General features: G+C 51.5%; 1 protein-coding gene across 3 annotated transcripts in view; it reads right to left on the reverse strand.

Moving 5' to 3' along the window:
* Window positions 1–16,479, reverse strand: part of ARSG (arylsulfatase G) — a 123,371-nt gene that overhangs the window by 23,863 nt on the left and 83,029 nt on the right. For 2 of the 3 annotated variants that reach the window (XM_089901725.1, XM_089901724.1), the window contains exons 7-8: window positions 10,447–10,643; window positions 8,937–9,017 (exon numbers count right to left, since the gene is read on the reverse strand). In XM_089901725.1, the coding sequence (XP_089757851.1) occupies window positions 8,937–9,017; window positions 10,447–10,643 (278 nt within the window). The remainder of the gene's footprint in view (window positions 1–8,936; window positions 9,018–10,446; window positions 10,644–16,479) is intronic. The other variant, XM_089901726.1, reaches the window with a different exon arrangement.

Genomic DNA, 16,479 nt, shown 5'->3' on the forward strand with positions numbered 1-16,479 from the left:
GACTTCCTTTAGCAACGAGCTATTCTGATTCATGTAGCGAATCTCTTTCAATACGTTCTTTTATTTTACCGGATTCAACACGCGTCACTAGCTGTGTCCGTCCCTCTCTAGGGAATCACGTCACTTAATTTCTTCATGCCACTTTGGCCACTTCAGACCGTCCGGCTTGTTTACGGACTGGCATCAGTCCTGTGCACCCGAGACATAGTAGGCACTCAACAACTACCTGTTGAATAAATGAGTGAATGTGTCTCCTGCAGATCGCGTTTAGGATGGAAACATAAAACTAATTGAAATGAGATAAAGGCGGAAATTCCCACAGTTATTTGATCTGCCCAACAACCGATCACTCCGCTTTCCTTTTTTTTTTTTTTTTTTGAATGAATGAGCTCTTCCGATGTTGTGGTAGCTCCGACCTCTTGCCTCTCAGGGGGCAGTAAGAACAATCTACGAATTTCCACTGGGTAATTAAAGGAATTATTTTTGTAACCACCAAGTCAGAAGTGACCACCAGTGTAACGATGACCAGCAGGCTGGAAGGGATGAGGTCATGCTTTATGGAAACATCCTGAGTACGTGTTGCGTTGAATTAACCATGACCGTGCCCATCCCTCCCACACACACCCCGACCTCATCCCAGCTGAGCCAGGAATTCCGCATGGTTAGCGTGTAGAGAGCCTTTCCAAGGCAAACGCTGTGTGTGTCTCACACATACCATGGTCATGCAACATCCTTATGTTTGGCTGGCGGAAACAACGATGGGGAGGGAGGGGGTGAGAAGACCGAGGCTGCCGTCACTTTGCACTCACCCCGCAGCAAACGGAAACTTTGATGTCCCTGGCCCAGCACGTGACACCAGAAATGCTCGGCATTCTTGGAATTTTCTCATAACCAGCTTTGGAGTCCCCCCAAGGGTTGAAGTCAGAAACGATACACAAAACAACTCGTGTCTATGGACCGTTTATGTTTAGGGGTGGGGCTCTCGGAACCAAGTGGAGTTGTGTGGGGGGCCGAACGGGAAACTCTCTGACTTGGCCCAAGATGTCTCACATACCTTCTTCCGGTCCAGAGCCACGCCGGCCATAAATACCTAGAGCCCACTCCCAATTATTCACGCATATGGAACAGAGACTCCAGAGCTACAGCGAGCATAAATCGCACTCCCCCGTGGCCTTGGAATGCATGACTTACGCTTCAGCTGAAAGCGGGGAGGGAACATCTAACACTGCATGTGCGGGAGCTCTGCAGATAATCCCCACCACCACCCACGAGGGGCGTTTCTATGGAAGCTTGGGGAATAGGCGGGTGAAAATATGGAGTCCATTTATTTGCAAGTCCACGGAGCACAAAATTCAGACGAACTTGCTTAGCCTTTGAGGCCAGATGCTAAGGAAAAGCGAAGGGTTCAATTCGAAGAAACAAGCCAATGGTTCTGAGGGTCGACCAGAAGGCCCAAGCTGGGGGCTTGCACTGTGTCAGGGCTACAGGTGCCAGAGTACAGAGTCGGCACCAGGATTGCGTTTCCGCCTCCAGGGTGTTTCCAGTAAGGGTACACTGGCCCCTAATTAATAAATCTGCTAATTGGTCTTCACCACTAGGGGTTCTGCTCATTTGCCATAATCTTTTTGTACCGTTCTTTTTCAGACGATTAACTTTCCTAATTCGTTTTCAGAGAAAAATATGTCAGTGCGTTTGCCTTATTTCAGCAGAGAGTTGAAAGCTGGAGAGGTTAGACGGAATTCGGCCAGTTATAAAACATGTATACGTCAGCAGAGTGGACAGTGCCCTGCAGAGAATCAGGAACTGGGACAAAGAGAGGAAAATGCTGGCTGAGAGAAGCGGCTCGGTGTGGACACTTGGGGTGCGGAGAGCAACCCCTCCTCTGTGTTGCCAACACTGGTCAGCTGGCACCTGGCTGTACCTTGGGCTCTGGCTTTACCAGAAAGACACAATTATATATTCCAGCCATGCCCACAAGGCTTGTACTCAAAAGAGTCCAGAGTGTGGGTAAGCAATTATAAAAAATACATCCCCCAGAGCGTGGACACCTTCTCACTCCAAATTCCAGTATCTCATTGGCACTGCTAGGGGTGGGCCAGCTTTAGAAGGTCCGACCAGCGTTCTCTGTGGGTCCCCAGGGTCGATGCCTGATAACCAAGCATCTGATTGTCAGAAACATCTAACAGCGTTTGCTGTGGCTCATCTGCACCAGCAAACACTGAAACCCACAGCAGCTGGCCCTGGTCCCCTGATGTTCTCCAGTGATACCTGCTCCTACTGACGGAAACTCATCCTCCGTTAACCACAATAGTAACAGTAACAATAATCTCTCCTACTGATTGAGCCCTTCCTAAGCACCAAGCTAAGTGCACCTACCTATAATGCTAAGTGCTTCCCGGCATCATCTCCCTTAATCCTCAGGACAACTTTGTGAGCTAAGCCCTGTAATCCTCATTCTTCAGGTGAGGAGGTTGAAGCTCAGAGAGGTTAAGTGATTTGCCCAAGGTCACACAGCAAAGAAACACTAGAGTCAGGATTTGAATCCAAGTCTAACCACACAGCCAGTACCCTCAGCCATTAAACCTCCTAGGACTTTTTAGGACAGTGGTTCCCATCCCCGAATGCATATTCGAATCACTAGCTTTTAAGAAATACCCACTGCCAAGGTCCCTTTCCCAGAGAATTGTGATTTAAATTGGCCGGGGCTGGGGCCTGGATACCAGTATCTTGTAAAGTTCTTCTGGTGAGTTAATGTAGAGCGCGCCCGTTCCAGGCCGAGGGTGAAGAGAGCAAGGAACAGAGTCAGAAAGTGGACACGATGCATTTTGAAACTAATTGTAGCTTCTGTGCTTTTGAATGACAGGCTTTATGCGGCCCACAGCTTTGTAACTTTACACCACCGGAGCGTGAATGTGACCCTACGTGTTATAGTGAGCGAGAACAATAGCTAAGCCCACAAAGTCAGACAGGCACTTTTTAATTTCAAAAGCTATTCGTTAGTTGAGAGCAACCTTCATACTTTGATCAGAGGCCCTGGCACATCAAAAGGGTCCATTGCGTTTGGCTTTCTGTTGAGAAACGCAAGTCTGATGGTCATGAAAACGCATTTCAGCGCACTTGCGGTTAGTTATGACTCTAATTAAGGCAGAACCTCTTACTTAAAGCAATAAATATTTAGCCTCAGCAACCAAAATATAAACAGAACGATGATTCATGGAACTGCTTTTGCTCGTTCTCCCCTGGCTACGGAAGAAAACGCCACTGCACGATGCAGGGAGAAAAGGGCAGCCGAGGAAGGCTCACCACGACCTATGCTTGGAACAGGGTCCTTCCCAGAAAGGACCCAAATGCGATGCCTGCCTGAGTCAGAAAGGCAGTGTGGCTAATACAGAGGTTGGCAAACTTCTCAGTACATGGAGCCGCCAGAAGGACACCCAGAGATGCTGATTTAGGAAGTCTGGGGTGGGGTCTGATTCCAAGTCATCCTGACACCAGTCTCTGAGGACCAGAAGTTGAGAAGTGTTAGTAAGGTAAATGGGAGGACGCCTTCCCAATTCTCAATGTCACTGCACGTCCACCTCCTCAGCCGTGAAGGGGGAAATGACTGTACTGATCTCATGGGATGGTGGAAAAGTTACGCAAGATAATGTATATAAAGTTCCAAGCCAGGTCCTCTGGCGTAGTGCCTGCCACGGAAGCGCCCACTAAATGCCACCCAAAGAAACCCCTAGCAAAACAGAAACAAAACAAAATCACCTACAGATAGAAGAGAGCAGAAGCTGCAACCTGGCAAAGCACACACTGAATTCAGCCCCCTGACAGTTTGGTTTGGCACAAATCGTATTTCTTTTTAAACTAAATTTGAATGTCGTTAGTCAGAGCCCTCGATCTGATTTACCGAGTCCCTAATGCTGGCCACAATGGACACAAACAAACAGTTGTTCGTTTATACTACCTGCCTGGCCCCTCAAGGCATTTATATTTGTGACTCGGATGGAACACGCGTGTTCTGAGGAGCACACGTTCTATAACCTTCTAAAGAAGCAGGCTTCATTTCTAAATATAAATACATGCCCCTGCCAAGGCTCCCGGAACGCACACACTAGTTTTCTAGAAACACAGGGCAGCCAGGCCTCTGTTGGGGCGAAGGACCCTGGCTGCCCTGGGGCGGCCGTGAGTGTGGGCATGGGGACTTCCAAGCCCGGCAGGGGACATCATTTGACTTCCACTGGGTCCCCGGTAGCTGGCCCTGCCCCCAGCCGGGGCCAAGAGCCCCTCCCTTGCCCCTCACTCCCTCCCCTAGTCCCCCCCAACCCCGACCCCTCTCCGTCCCACCCCCTGCCCCAAATGGACAGAAGGCCCAGGATGTAGAGCACGCTTCCCAGTGGGAAAGGTTATGTAACCACCTGATAGCATCAAGTTACAACCAAGGTCTCCTAGAAGCCAAGGATGCCAAATTCAACAGCATGTTTCCTCATCACCGGCGGGGGGGTGGGAGGAAGGAACAGTTCTGCTCTTCAAATAAAACAAGAAAAGATTTTCCAGACAGAGGAGCCGTCAGTTAGGGCACAAACAAGGTGTTGGTTCTGTCCCGGAGAGGAAATAGGTCTGGAGCAGGGAAGGGAGGCCGGCGGCTGGGAACCAGGGGGGCCGCGGGCTAGGGGTCGGCAGCGGCCCTGCTGTGCCCCTTGGCCCCTGGTTCGGTCTCTCCTCACCCCTACAGGACGCAGGCCAAGCCCGGTGGAGCACCCTCACTCCAGCACGGGATGAAGGGATGACTGCAGGAGACGCTGCCTCATCCCATCAGCTGAGCAGAGCGGCTCAGCCAGGAGGGGGGGCGGGGGGCGGCCCGGGGGCCCTGGGAACAGGGGAGGCAGCGTGTGGCCTGATGCGCTGGGCCGGCTGCGGGGAGAAAGCAGCAGGGCTCTGGGCACTGTTTGTCCTGCTCCATCGCGAAAACACTGACTGTCTTCTCTCTTTCACCAGCTCCCGAGACTGGCCCCGTTTACAGCAGGATACACAGGCCTCCCGCTGACAAGGAACCTGCTCGAAGAAGAGCAGGCGGTCCAGAGGGACCCCCAGCCCCTCCCCCGTGACCCGGGTCCCCTGGCCATGGCCCTTCCACCCAGGGCTCTGCCCGCCTTCCCAGAGCCCCCCACAGTGGCCTGGGCAGTGAGGAGAGGTTGACGGGAAGCCAGTTTGGAGACTGAGGAAGGGGAAGTGTTTACCCCCCGCAAAGTGCGTCTTCAGGATCTCCTGGGAAAAGAACAAGGTAACCAGGTCCAGTCCCACCACGGATTCAGGTGCTGTGTCCCACAGATATCACATCCAGACCAACGTTTGTGCAAGGCCCTGCCCCCCACAGAGGGTGTTGTCTCGACATGAAGGAAGTCCAGCCTCAGAGCAGTTTTCCAAGCCACAGGCCCAGAACTCCTGGGAAGTGCTCCTCATGTCGCTTAAGGTGCCTGTGTGCTTCAGCAGGAAAATCCTTCTCGGGTTATTTCTTCCAATTATTCTCTTTGTGGGAACCCTCCCCCCACCCCGAGTTTGTTTCGGCTGGGAGTGAAGAGATGGAGTTGTATGGGGGTAGTAAAGGCCAGGCACCTCCCGGCCAGCGTCCCAGTTGGCCCTGCACCGTCCCGCGAGGCGGGTCTCCACTGCCCTTACTGAGGAGGACGCAGGGCTGGAAGGGGCCGCCGGGCACCAGGTCCTGAGCTGAGTCGAGAATCACGCCTCCAAAGCCCTCTCTCCATCTCTCCACTCTGCCTCCCATAGATTTAGAAAGACTCAGACTGTCACAGGGGCTAATGAGGTTCTCTCTGACAACCATGGAGGGGGCAGAGAAGTAAGACAGGATGTTGCAGACAGCTGGGCAGTCAGTCGGGTATAACAGGGCGTGAGGATAGTGAAAACGTGGGTTGAGGAATGAGCCGGGTGGTGGTCAGAGCGTGTGGCCCCTCAGTCGATGGCTGGCCCCAGGGAAGCCCTCTGCCCCGCTCAGCCTCAGATCCCTCTTTGGCCAACAAGGTAGTTGGAGTAGAGCTCGCTGAGGCCTCCCTGGCACTGTTTGAATGCGGGGAGATTCCTGTCACTCGCTCCCCTTTATTTATCGTCTTTGACTCAATAGAAATGTCTATATATACATGTACCACGTGTTCTTTATCCATTCATCTATAGATGGACACTTAGGTCACTTCCATATTTTGGCTGTTGTGAATAATGCTGCAATGAACATAGGGGTGCATATATCTTTTGGAATTCCTATTTTCATTTTCTTCAGATAAACAGTGGGATTGCTGGATCGCGTGGTAGCGCTACTTTTAATTTTTGGAGGACCGTGCATACCGTTTCCCACAGTGGCTGCACCAACTTGCACTCCTTTTTGTCCACACCTTCCCCAACTTTGCTTTGGATTCAGTAGGTCTGGGGTGAGGCCCTAGAATCTGCATTGCTAACAAGTTCTCAGGTGGTACTGATGCCGCTGGTCCTGGGACCTCACCTGATAACCCACTGGTCTAGATCTGACAGTTCTAGACTCGAAGGGCGCTAGATGTGGATATCCCAAATTGCTGGCTCTCAGAGTGGTCCCTGGACCAGCTGCAACAGCATCACCTAGGAGCTGGTTAGAAATGCAACATCTCCATCACCAACCCAGACCGACTGGGTGCAGGATCCCCAGGGGACCATCTACACGTTAAAGTCTGAGAAACACTGCTCTAGACCGTCATTCTTTAAAGCCGGGGCTTTGTTGATCTTTGTGTCCCCAGCACTGAGCACAGCTCCTGGCACATAGTAGGTGCTCAACAAGTAGAAGGAAAGGAGGATACGCCCTGCTGATACATGTGTTTCTCATAAAGTTCTTCCCTCAAAGAATGGGCTACAGTCCACACCCGTAAACTGGTTCACTATTTTAAAACTGCCTCCTAAGGGGGAGAAGAGAAAAGATAAGGCAGGTCCTCAGATAGGAGATCAGAGGTCGTCTTCTTAGGAAACAGAAAGATCCCCACAGAGGGGCCACTTACGGACAGATTTTTATCCCCTCAACCTTGGTCTCTGTGCCTTTAGGGCTTTTACCCTTGAGAGTAAAAATGATTCCAGGCTCTTCTAACTGAGCATTGAAGACGGCAGCCTGGCCCAAGGGTACCCCAGGTACAGAGAGGAGGAATTACCATCAGCGAATGCAGAAAAACCACCCCCAGTTGGCACCATATTTCTCTAGGCTGTGGCTGCAGCTACCGGACACATTTCCACCACTTTTGGTCCTAGCATCTTTTCCTGGTCCAGCTCTCCAGGAACCAGAACTAAATCACAGTGCTCTTGAACGAACTGGATGGGCCAAAGAGATCCATGCACAGAGAAACGCCACCACCCAGAGGGATGAAGTGGTCTCGTCACTGGGCAGCACCCAGTTTCCCTGACTTCCACCACATATGTCCACACACGAGATGCGGTCACAGCTCAGCAGCCACTCACCTGTAAAGTTCTCAAGGGATCTGATCCAAGGGACGCCAGGGTAAAGCACTTCCTTCTCACAGCTAGCCGTGGGACACACGAAAATTCTAGCTTCTAGGTAACTACGACTATCCTGCCAGACTCATCTGAAAGGGAATTCGTGTCTCTCCGACTTGGACACAGCTGGGGCCGCAGGTCAGAAGCCAGCCCCAGGGCGTAATCTTGCCAAGTCCACCTCTGCACCCCTCGGATACAAGCACCTTCTGAAATTTTTATTTTAATTTTTTCATTAAAAAAATTAATTAAAAAAAATTTTTTAATTGGTTAAAAAAAAAAAAAAGTGAGAATAACTACACTTAAACCCTTCCTCCCCTACCCAGGGGTAATCACTGCTAATCTTTTGTTATCAATACCTTTTGTTGCCTCTCTCAAGATTTTTCCGAGAATACATGCACTTAGTTTTATACAATAAAATCGTACTTTACATATGGTTTTGTGACCTGCTTTACTCACTGAAAAGTATTTAATGTAACTGTTTCCAGGTCAGTCATATGCGCCATTTTCAGTGGTTCCTTAGTGTTTCTTTAAATGCATGTATCATAATTTCTTTGCGCACTCCTCTCTTGCCGGACACCTGGGTTACGTCTAACTATTTTTCTCAAGAAAAACCTACTGCAACGAGCATTCTTTTACACACAACATTGTGCACTTGGCTTATTATTTCCTGAAGACAGATTCTTTAAAAGAGGAATTAATGCATCGCCCAGCATGCACATTTTTCAAGACTTTGGTCCATACTGCCGAATTGTCCCCAGCAGGACTGCTCTTTCAGAGAGTGAGGTCCTTTTGGGGAAACCTTCCCAGCAGATGGGCGCTGAGCTGGGGGCTGAAGGGTGTTTACATAAAGAGAGGCAGTACGGTGTAGTGGGAAGATCCCCAGCTTTAACTTGGTAGCACGCCTGGCCCCGTCCTCCCAAACTGTGTGACTCTAGGCAAGTTACTTAGCCTCTCTCATTCTTCAGCTGTAAGTGGAGTGATTACTACCTGCCTTTCACTAAGGTTTAGAGCTAATGCATATAGAAACCTTGCATAGTTGTGCACGAAATATTTCTTGAATGAACGAAATGAATTAGTGTTTGGATGGATGGAGGGATGACTTTTAAAAAAGGAAAGAAAAGAAAGCAAGGAGGAAGATTGAGGACATGAGGGTGAGGGTAGAGGCAAAGCATACTTGCTGGGCTGCCTGTCAGCGGGCCGACGCCCTGGGAGGGAAGGAAAGGGAACCCCCCGGGGTGAACACGCACTTTCTCCACTCCAAATTGTTTCTCTTCTGGGAGCTAGTGGCTGTGAGTAATCTGTCCCTATTTCACAATGATGTCCCAAGACCCAGCTATAAACTGGTCCTCCCAGAGGCCGGATCTCATGCCCCAGCCCGGACTCAGCACCCGCGGGGAGATGCCCCAACCCCAGCTGTGAGCCTCTACCTTGACGAGTTTGCCACGATCCAGTGAAGGGCCCCACGCTCCCTGCCAGCTCACACTTCTGAGCCCACGGGCCATTGTCTCCTAGAAACCAAAAAAAAGCAACACGCAGCAGTCAACAGGCTGGAGGATGCTTCTGCCCGGTTCTCTCTCTCTTGGGTCCCACATCCCTGTGCACAGCAGGGGACTGGAAAGAAAAAGGACCTGTGAAAACAAATGCAACCCTACCCTTGAAGGACCTTTTAGAGGGGGCTGCCTCCGATGGGCTTTCCGGAGAGGCGGGCTGTCCTGCCCCGAGCACGCCCCACGCTGAGGCTTCTGCCTTTGGATCTGGGCTCAGCAATTCCATTGCCACTATCTTTGGCCCAGCAACTCTTTCTTTTCTTTCCTTTTGTTTTTTGTGGGTTTCTTTTGGCCGCACGGCATGTGGAATCTTAGTTCCCCAACAGGCATAGAACCCGTGCCCCCTGCAGTGGAAGCACGGAGGCCTAACCTCTGAACCCCCAGGGAAGTGCCCAGCAACTCTTTCCTGAGCCCCTATGATGCACACATACGTTATCTCCTGATCCCCCAATGGGCTATGGAATAGATTTCACTGTTAGCTTGACTCCGCCGATGAGGAAGGAGAGGCTTACAGAGGTTAAAGTAACTTTCCCGGCACTCCCCAGGTGGCGCAGTGGTTAAGAATCCGCCTGCCAATGCAGGGGACACGGGTTCGAGTCTTGATCCGGGAAGATCCCACATGCCGCGGAGCAACTAGGCCCGTGCGCCACAACTCCTGAGCCTGCGCTCTAAAGCCCGCGAGCCACAACTACTGAAGCCCGCGTGCCTAGAGCCCGTGCTCTGCAACAAAAGAAGCCACCGCGATGAGAAGCCCATGCAACGAAGAGTAGCCCCCGCTCGCCGCAACTAGAGAAAGTCTGCGGGTAGCAACGAAGACCCAACGCAGCCAAAAAAAAATAAATAAATTTATAAAAAATAAAAAATAAATAAAGTAACTTTCCCAAGAGTAGAGATTCAAACCCAAGTGTCCACCACTCTCGCTCCAGACAGGGACCCGAGACCAGTGACGCCTGTGTGGGCCCTTTAAACAGCCCACTAGTCCAGCACCGCTCAGCCAGAAGATGTGACCTGCTGACCGGTGGCAACCTTTGGGATGGGGGAAGACAGTAAAGAAGCACTCTTGGAATTGCCCGAGGATTACAGAGGTCCACAATGTCAAAGTCACTCATTAACGATTAACAGCAATACCCAGATGGCCCTGATCAACACCCAAGGGGCCGGCAGGGTACCCGCTCTCTCTGTGCAAAGCCTTTCCAGGGGCACAGTCCTGGAGGTCCCAATGGACAGGTGCTCGGCACGCAGGCCGACGGACGCGAGCAGGGCCCCCAGTTCAAGGCGAGCCCCCTGCCCAGCTGAAGAGGGTCACTCGCCCAGACTCTGCTCTTGTGTGGGACGTGTGCGGGGTTATCCATTAGATCCCAGTGAGGCTGGCTGGGTTTTACTACTTCACCTGTAAACCAAAGGAATGTGTTGTTTTTAGTCGTGAGGTCAACTTTGTCCTTGATCTGGCCCACGAGGCTGTCCATCTCCCGGAGAGCCGCGCTGTACGGCCTTCGACCCCCGGGTTCTGCTGACAGCAGGGTCCTGGACAGGGGCACGTGCATGTGGGCCAGGCCCACGTAGAGCAGGAAGGGTCTTCCGCTGGCACTGAAACGAGAGAGCCTGGGGTGATGCTCCAGAAGGGTCCCGTGGCCTCAGAGAAGGGCCCAGAACCCCTTCCAGCCGGTGTGCTCAGGAAGTATACATCCGTCTACAGCCTGCAAAGGCAATGGGGGGATAAAGCTAGTTAAAGACTGAGAGTAGCTGTAATACTCGCTTCTGCCCTTTTAACATTTACCGGGAGCTTATTGAACGTGACTCACGTTGCCTGAATTCAGCCTCATAAAACCCCCCAAGTTCCCTTTTCCGGATGAAGCGTCAGAGGCTCAGGGAAACTGAGACTTACCCAAGGTTAGGAAGCGACCAAGTCTGGGTTTAAACTAAGGTCTGGCTGAGAGCAGAGCCCTGGCTCTTAGCAGCTTCATTCTAACGTCCAGTGCAAACGTATTTTTAAGTTCCAGCTGCTCTCTCGCAGCATCCAGGCCATCGTTTCCATTCCCAGCCTTGGCTCTTTCTAGGAGATGAACGGATGACTGAAACGGACCACGGGGAATTCCAAGGCCATAGCTGGGAACGTCTAGATCAAGGTCCTGGTAGAGGCCAGGCTCCCGGCTGCCCCTCCTCTGATCCTGCAGGTTCCCCTGGGAGGCCTCTGCTTCCTGCATGCCCCCCACCTGCATCCCCAGGCCAGGGGCAGGGTCAAGGGCAGCGGCAGGGACCCTCGGGGAGACCCTTCCCACAGCCCACCCCTGTGGGGGGTCTTTCAGAGGACACAGGGAGGGCAAGGGGGGAACTTCAGGCGAGTCCATAGGCTGGCGACAGAAGTGCGGCTCTTTCACACCAGGCCACCTGGACACTCGACTTTCAAACCGGCCTGAGCGTTCTTGGCTGCCCCCGATTCACACCACCCCACATCAAGCTCTCTGAGTCCCCCAGCCTCAGCTCTGCACCAAACCTCGCCCTGGAGACGCCCCTGCATCCCAACTCCCAAAGTCCCCTGATTGGGACTCTACTGCACTCAGCTCTCTTTGAAGGACAGAAGATGCACGTCCCAGACGGGGGCCTCTCCTTCCCCATTCTAGTCCACAACTTCTCTGCAACATTTCACGAGCTGTATCGCCCATGTCCACAAGTCATGAGTGGCTATTCTGATTTCAATTCACGAACATGAAATAAAGCTAAGAATTCAGCGTCTCACATGCTATACCATGGATGAGGCTTGAAGACACGATGCTCAGTGAAATAAGCCAGTCACCAAAGGACAAATATGGCACGATTCCCCTTATAGGACGTACTTGGAGTGTCTGCTTCATACAGACAGAAAGCAGCGCTGTGGAGGCCCGGGGCTGCAGGGAAGGGAAAACGGGGAACTGGTGTTTAACAGGTACAGAGCTTCATTTGGGAAGATGAAAAAGTTCTAGAGATGGATAGTGGGGATGGTTGCAGAACAGTATGAATGTACTTAAAACCACAGAACTGTACACTTACAAAGGTAAATTAAAAAAATAGGGAGGGTGGGAAGGGAGGGAGACGCAAGAGGGAAGAGATACGGGGACATAGGTACGTGTATAACTGAGTCACTTTGTTATACAGCAGAAACTAACACACCATTGTAAAGCAATTATACTCCAGTAAAGATGTTAGAAAAAAGTTTTTTTTAAATTGAAGTAGAGTTGATTTACAAAGCTGTGTTAGTTTCAGGTGTACAGGAAAATGATTCAGTTATACATATATATATTGAAAAGGAAAATTTTATGCTATGTATAGTTTACATCTATCTATCATCTATCTATTCTCTATCTGTCTATCTATCTATCTCTCTATGTCTATCTCTTTCTCTATCCGTCCATCTGGTGTCTCAGTTGCCTGAGCCACATTTCCAATGCTCAGGCCAGTGGCTACCATCCCGGACAGCACAGAGAGAACATGTTCTTCCTTGCAGAGAACGCTATTGCATGGTGCTGATGTAGGGCGTCTGTTGCCTGATCTCACAAAGATGATCATGTACAGTTGCGTAGGTTGTGCACAATTCCGGCATGCGGACATCCTGCTGAGAGAGCGAATGGGAGTTTAATGCCAGCCCACAATCCACTGGCCGAGCTGGGCGCTCTGGCACCGGTCAGCATACACTCAGCGGGGACGCCTTGTCGTAATCTGCAGGTGGATACCACGTGGCAGCAGCATGCTGGATGGAGCTGGCTCAGATTTCAGGAATTTTGCAAGCCAGTTGTTAAACATGGCTGCCATTAAAAATTGAATGAAATCAACTTACCATTAAATAAATGATATTAAAAACAAAGGTGGGGGGGATAAATTGGGAGACCGGGGCTGACATATACACACTACTATAAATAAAATAGATAACTAATAAGGACCTACTGTACAGCACAGGGAACTCTGCCCAATACTCTGTAAAAGAATCTATATGGGAAAAGGATCTAAAAAAGAGTGGATATATGTATGTGTATAACTGATTCACTTTACTGTACAACAGAAACTAACACAACATTGTAAATCAACTGAAAAAAAAAACCAAAGGTAAGAAACTTGCACGATTTATCACATCCTAATTATTCTACCACAGTTTACTAGTACCTGTGCCCTGCACTTCGTTTCGCGGCCGCTGAATCTGTGCGGTGGGAACACCGTATGATGAGGTGCTACGCTGCGCATCTCTCCAACCCTACGGTCAGCGACATCTCATTGGTATCTTGAATTCAGCCACAGTGAGAGTATTTACGCCACAGAAATGGGCAAATCAGAGCTTTTTTTCTTATTTACACCACAGAAATGGGCAAATCAGAGCTCTTTCTCTGAGTGCTGGTTGTTAAACATTTATCAGCTCATAGCTACCTATGGGCTGGGGGCGTGGTCCCATCACCCACCCTCATCCCACCCCCATCATTATCTTGCAAACTCCCACCCATTATCAAAATCCTGTTAGCACCCTGGGCTGTGAAGATGAGGGAAGATGGGCATTGGAGACCCGCATCCGAATCCCTGGAATTTTATTTCATGGTCGTGTGACCCTGGGCAATTCACTTAACCTCTGTCGTGTCCACAATGGGGACAGCTATGCCTCCCTGATAAAGCTGTGAGTATTTAATGCCATAGTAAGGTTTTCATAAGTGGTACCCTTTTATTAGTAAGTATGAATAATACGAGCCTGCAGTAGTAAGCATCCATGGTACCCAGGGGAGCACCTCTCTCCCTGCATCCTGACACCATGCTAGAACTCGTAAAGATGGCATGTTGCAGGAACCGCACAAACTAGCTCCCTGGGGGCATCTATCCCCTGAACCACCCCTGTGCTGAATGGCAAATACAGAGTGGAGGATGGGCAGTTCTCTGGTGGCCTGGTGGTTAGGGTTCTGGGCTTTCACTTCCGTGGCCCGGGTTCAATCCCTGGTTGGGGAACTGAGATCCCACAAGCCACGCGGCCCAGCCAGAAAAAAAAAAAAAAAAAAAAAAGTGGAGGAGACTTGGTGCTTTAAAAAAAAAAAGGCTTCCCTGGTGGCACAGTGGTTGAGAGTCCGCCTGCCGGGTTCGTGCCCCGGTCCGGGAAGATCCCACGTGCTGCAGAGCGGCTGGGCCCGTGAGCCATGGCCGCTGAGCCTGCACGTCCGGAGCCTGTGCTCCGCAACGGGAGAGGCCACAGCAGTGAGAGGCCCGCGAACCCTAAAAAAAAAAAAAAGGCCAGTTATAAGGCAGTATGATTTCATCTTTATTTAAATATAGATACATGCATGTGTGTGTGTGTGTGTGTGTGTGTGTGTTTATTCACCAGCACAGGCTAGAAGAACATGTTCAGATTTAACAAAAGGGGTTAAGATATCAAAGGAATTAAGACGCTGGAGGGGACATTCCAGCAGAGGGAGGGTGGGGCGTGGTGTGGAGATGCACAAAGATTGAGACATGGGGAAGCCAAGTCTGGAGAAAATCTCCTGATCTGAAATAGAAAATGGCAAGTGAGGGATGCCCATCTCTCAGGAAATGTCCCCAGTGGGCTCCTGGCAGGAGAGCCAGGCCTGAAGGTGGCGGCAGGGCTGCCCTCGAGCCGGGCTCCCTCGGCTGCCCCTGCAGCGGCCCCCGGGGCTGACCGGTCCAGGAGGCATAGCTGCAATAGCCACTCGCCCCCGCCCCGTCCCAAATCTCACAGTCACCCTCTGGGCCTCAGCGTTACAGAGAACCTTCTGGAATCCAGACTGGACCTGACAGTTGTCAGTTCAGAAGCCCACCGGGGCTCCATGAGCCTGCGGGCAGTGCAAAGGCCTAGCCCGGCATCCGCGGCCTTCCCAGCCTTGCCGTCCTTCCGACGCCGGGGCCACCTCACGTCCTCCTGCGCCTGTTCACTCCTCTCCCGGCAGGACCCTGCCTGGTACCTTGCCTGCAAACACTTAATCCATTAATCCATTAAGATCCCACTCCAAAGCCATCAAGATCCCTCTCTGCTCCCAACTCATAGGTGGCTTCCTCTTCCCTGGCCCCTTTTGCCCCTCCCTTAGAGACCTGATCAGTATTGACAATGCACCCTATGCGAAAGCCAGCTTTTGAACACTATCTGTTTCCCCACTAGCCTGGGAGACGCTCGAAAGCCGAAACAGATCTAATCCGCGTGTGTATTCCCAGCACAACACTGGCACACGTTTGGGGCCAGATCAAGCAACTCACTCTTTATTCACTCATTCAATGAATACTTATTAAGGGCTAACCAAGCCCCAGGCACTGCAGAGACAGCTACAAACACAGAAGCAGGACTTCCACCTTCTTGGAGCTTCACATCCAATTGGAAACAGCAGAGGGAAAGATGCAACTAAGAAATGAATCAGGGCTTCCCTGGTGGCACAGTGGTTGGGAGTCCGCCTGCCGATGCAGGGGACACGGGTTCGTGCCCCGGTCCGGGAAGATCCCACGTGCCGCAGAGCGGCTGGGCCCGTGAGCCATAGCCGCTGAGCCTGCGCGTCCGGCGCCTGTGCTCCGCAACGGGAGAGGCCACAGCAGTGAGAGGCCCGCGTACCGCAAAAAAAGAAAAAAGAAATGAATCAGATCATTATTACAAATATATAGTAGTAGGGATGATGGAGGAGAAATACAGGGTGCTGTGGAAGAGCATAACAGGGGACCCAAGCTGGGCGGGGGGGAGGGGGAGAGGGGAGACATCTCTGAGACAGTGCGGCCCGAAGGACGGGGGGGGGGGCTCCAGGGAGACAGTGCATGGTCGCCCTTCAAGGCAGACAGAACAGCAGAGGGAGAGGCTGCAGGAGGAGGACGGCCGTCCCACTGCCCAGCGGTGCGTGCAATCACTCATGTCCTCACCCGTTATTCATCAGAACACCCAAACAGGAGAAAGAAGAGAGGAGGGGTCAGGAGGACAGAATGATCTTCAGGCTGAACCCGGAGCCCTGATGTGGGTGGCAGGTGGTGCGCTTTAGGTGGGAGACGGGTGAGGACGGAGATGAGAAGGGGAAGGAGGCTTAGACCAGCAGGGGGAGAACGATGCAGGCGGAGGGGTTGAGTCAAGGAGAAGAAGGAATCAAGCCCTTGATGTGGGTCCCAGGCTCCAGCTCAGGAAGGCTGGGGCTTCTTTGTCCTCTGTGCCTCTCTAGGACCTAGTTCTAAGTGCGCAATTCCCTGGAATATGGACCATACACTCTGATTTCAAACATCCTCACACCTACCCCAATACGCTCAGCCCATCAAGCCCTGTATTCCCAACTCAGGTTCAATGCGCCGTCCTAGACCCTGTAGGGAGCAGAGGACCAGCCAGCTCCATGACCTAGAAGCCCAGATGCCCAGGCCATCCGCTACCTCCTTTCTTTTTCTTTTTTTTTTTTTGCCAATTCGGAGCTTTGCCTGCTGTTTAAAAAACTCGAATCAGGAACTA

This window comes from Delphinapterus leucas, chromosome 19 (assembly GCF_059928025.1).
Source record: "Delphinapterus leucas isolate spDelLeu-1000000601 "Yukka" chromosome 19, BTC_Dleu_Yukka2, whole genome shotgun sequence".
Lineage (NCBI taxonomy): Eukaryota > Metazoa > Chordata > Mammalia > Artiodactyla > Monodontidae > Delphinapterus > Delphinapterus leucas.